The 3,306-nt window shown below is 39.6% G+C and overlaps 1 protein-coding gene across 1 annotated transcript; it reads left to right on the top strand.

Annotated features, from left to right (window-relative positions):
• Positions 1-203: 203 nt before the first annotated feature.
• On the top strand, positions 204-2,501 carry LOC104952919 (methylglutaconyl-CoA hydratase, mitochondrial-like). Its single transcript, XM_010779825.1, has 3 exons — positions 204-304; positions 1,025-1,117; positions 2,314-2,501. Exons 1-3 carry the CDS (start codon positions 244-246, stop codon positions 2,484-2,486), a joined length of 327 nt encoding a protein of 108 aa, XP_010778127.1. The 5' UTR covers positions 204-243; the 3' UTR covers positions 2,487-2,501.
• Positions 2,502-3,306: the final 805 nt, after the last annotated feature.

The raw sequence follows: 3,306 nt of genomic DNA, 5'->3' as shown, positions 1-3,306 counted from the left end.
TCCCCGTCCCCCCCCTTGTGTGTGTGTGTGTGGGGGGGGGGGGCCCAACTTCCAACAGGAGTCATTTGGGGGGGGGCTCTTGGGAAAAAAGGTTGGGAACCCCTGATCTAGGGGATATTATTTTGACCCTTGGACCAAGTACAGGGAATTGTGTCTTCCTGTTTTTGCACATAGTGATGGTCCGCCCTTCATGCCTCTCTCTGATCTCTGTGTGCAGGTGCAGATCTGAAGGAGAGGGCCAAGATGCAGCAGAGTGAAGTGGGACCGTTTGTGTCCAAAGCCAGAGCGCTCATCACAGAGCTGGGTACGGACCAGAGAGGAGGATGTGTTCAGTGACCTGGGATGCATGTTCATACCACACTTTATAATTCAGTAATAATGGCGTTTTTTGAGTTGCAGATCTTACAGAATTTTCGTATCATGTTTCAATTTAAAGTTTTTATTTAGCTAATTTTCATGTTTCATATTTGTATTTTGTGTCTCTACTGTGACATTTCTCCATGCGTTAATGTTCAAAAAGCTCTTTATTTCTCTCATACTGCCTGTTATCCAGCACCTCTTTTCACCCTCTGTCTGAAACCAGAGCCCAGTCTGCTCTGATTGGTTAGAAATGGAAATGAACAAGCTTTCCTTCATTTTTCACACAAGGCGTCACAGTTCAGAGCAGACTAATTAAACTTTATTTCATAGTGAGTACCTTGATTATTAATAAGGAACTATAATGCACTTTAGTGATCATGTTTTAAGCACTTTCCATCTTCTCAACTTCCAAAAAGCTGGAAACACATCACAGTTTGGATTTTAAAGTTTGGGCACTTCGGGGGAACATTTGGATAAAATATTTATGTAAATGAAACTAAGCCGAAATGAAACAGGAGTTAGTCTTACAAATTGTCACTAGCTAATTTCATTGTTTCTTCCTGACATTCCTTTCTAAATCAAAACCTTGCCATAGCCCTTTAGTTGGTTAAATGTGTGTGTTTTATGTCTCTTGATGGGTGATGTACTGTATTTTCTCTTACAGGTAACCTGCCAGTCCCAACGATCGCTGCGATCGATGGAGCCGCTTTAGGAGGAGGCTTGGAAATGGCCCTAGCCTGTGACATCAGAATAACCTGTAAGACTCAATGGAACTTATTTCTCTCTGTTCAGATGAGTGCCTCTGGTCTGTGTGCAAAACACTGTAGATTGTGATCAATCAAAACAAGAGTATGGGTGACTTGTTCTCAGACAGTAGAATCAGCTCCTGTGAGCATGCATGTTATTTAACTGTTACTGAAAAATATTAATTCATCTAATAGTTTTTTTTCATTGTATATAGCAACAGAGTATCCAATCCAACTTTATGTATATAGAGTAGCGAAGTCACGCCCATCTACTTCCGGTCCATGGGACCTTATTTCGGAAAGATTATGCATTGAAGTCAATGGAGAGAGAAAACTTATCTTTCGATCCCGTTTAAATTGTGCCACGAATTACACATATGATGTTTGTCAATCTTAAAAAATAATTTCCATGTCAAAAAAGTCACAGTTTGTCTTAAAACTGTTGAAATATAAGACTATGAAAAATACGCAACTAGAAAGACTACAAATCCCAGAGTTGCGTAAGTGATGTCACAATTGTTTTCCTCCGCTAAATATAAGAGATAGCTAAGATAAGATAACTTTAACAAGATGCCTGTGTGCTACCAGGTTGTTATCATACCAGCAATGGGTCTTGCTCGTTCTTTCGCTTCCCGTCTGATGAAAGGACCAGGAGTGGCTGGATCAAGTTAGCTACCTAGCTAGTAGCTAGCACGTTAGTTAGCATTACAGTGTTTTTATTATTACACGTTTTTATTAGCCTTAACATTAAGTAACCCAAAATGTTAAACAGTAAGAGTAGTAGTCATATTTCGTGAACCCTTTGAAGGGTACTGTCACACCGGTGTGATCATTCTATAATACATCATTTAAGTTAAAATGATCTTTTAAATTGACAAACATCATATGTTTAATTTGTGGCACAATTCAAACGCGATCGAAAGATAATCTTTCTCTCTCCATTGACTTCAATACATAATTTTTCCGAAATAAGGTCCCATGGAGCTCCCCCGGAAAGGGAGGAACTTCTCCACTCTATATAGCACATTTAAAAACAACATAACATATATAAAAAGCAGCATGAATACATTTAGACAAAACAGATAGGACAAAAACCAAATGTAAAAACACGAGACAATAAAACCATACTTATAGCCACAGACTGAAAAACTCTCATACGTGTTACATATTATGTGCGAGTGCTAATTCTTCCCTTTGTTCCCTCTAGCTAATACTGCGAAATTGGGTCTGGTTGAGACCAAGCTTGCTATTATTCCCGGAGCCGGTAAGACTTTCCTAATTTCCAGTAAATCACTTTCTGTTGTCTGCACCCACTACCCTTCATGGTCTGCAACGAGTTGGAGATATTTTTTAAAACGTTGGGATTTAGAAACTATTTAAAAAGAGAATGCATGATTATATGTTTTCTTAACGTGCCATGACGCCTGCTATAGATATGTTATTTAAAGGTCACCTATCATGCTATTTTTAGGCAATAGCATAGGTCTCAGATATATATAAATATATAAAAACATGTCTATGAAGTGTTTTGCTCAAAATACCAAACAGATCAGCCATTCTAGCCATGCCTCATATCCCTCTATTTCACTTCCTGTTTCAAAAGTGCTGATTTGGGGTATAAAGCTTTAAAAAAGGGAGGGGGCTGAGCTCATGCGGGACCCGGCAGCTACTGTCTAAACTAAATACTGCCGTGATGAAACGCCATATCATGGATTATCAAGGATTATTTCTGAAACAGTATGGAGCTCAAAGGCTTTCTCTCTTGCCGGTTATACCACAAGGTGAGTTCCTTTTTATTTCCTGCTTCTTCACACACATGCTCTCCAGTACAGGTTAGCTCTGAGTGTTAGCAATGCTAATGTAAACACCGACCATATTACGTCCAAAACAGTCGGGCATTGTTTCTGATAGCAACGTTTCTGATAGGGCCGTGGGTCCACATTTCAGATATTACGTCATATCGGACGCAAATCTGGATCAGCTCCGTTGTTCCCCCGTTTTTAGAGATTTGGGTACGGAGGAAAAGAGAGAGGGTTTTATTTTCTGACACTGCGTGAGTTCCCTGACACACCGGGGACACATCTTTATGTATAAAAGACATCAAAAAGTGCATTTTGCATGATAGGTCCCCTTTAAGGCCAAAGTCTAACAAAGGGATTGTTCCTTCAGGATAAATGATTTACAGAACTTACAGGAACTC

Source organism: Notothenia coriiceps, unplaced genomic scaffold (assembly GCF_000735185.1).
Source record: "Notothenia coriiceps isolate Sejong01 unplaced genomic scaffold, NC01 NC01_scaffold00020764, whole genome shotgun sequence".
NCBI classification, from domain to species: domain Eukaryota; kingdom Metazoa; phylum Chordata; class Actinopteri; order Perciformes; family Nototheniidae; genus Notothenia; species Notothenia coriiceps.
The sequence above is the reverse complement of the archived record's forward strand: the minus strand, read 5'-3'. Positions and strand labels throughout refer to the sequence as shown.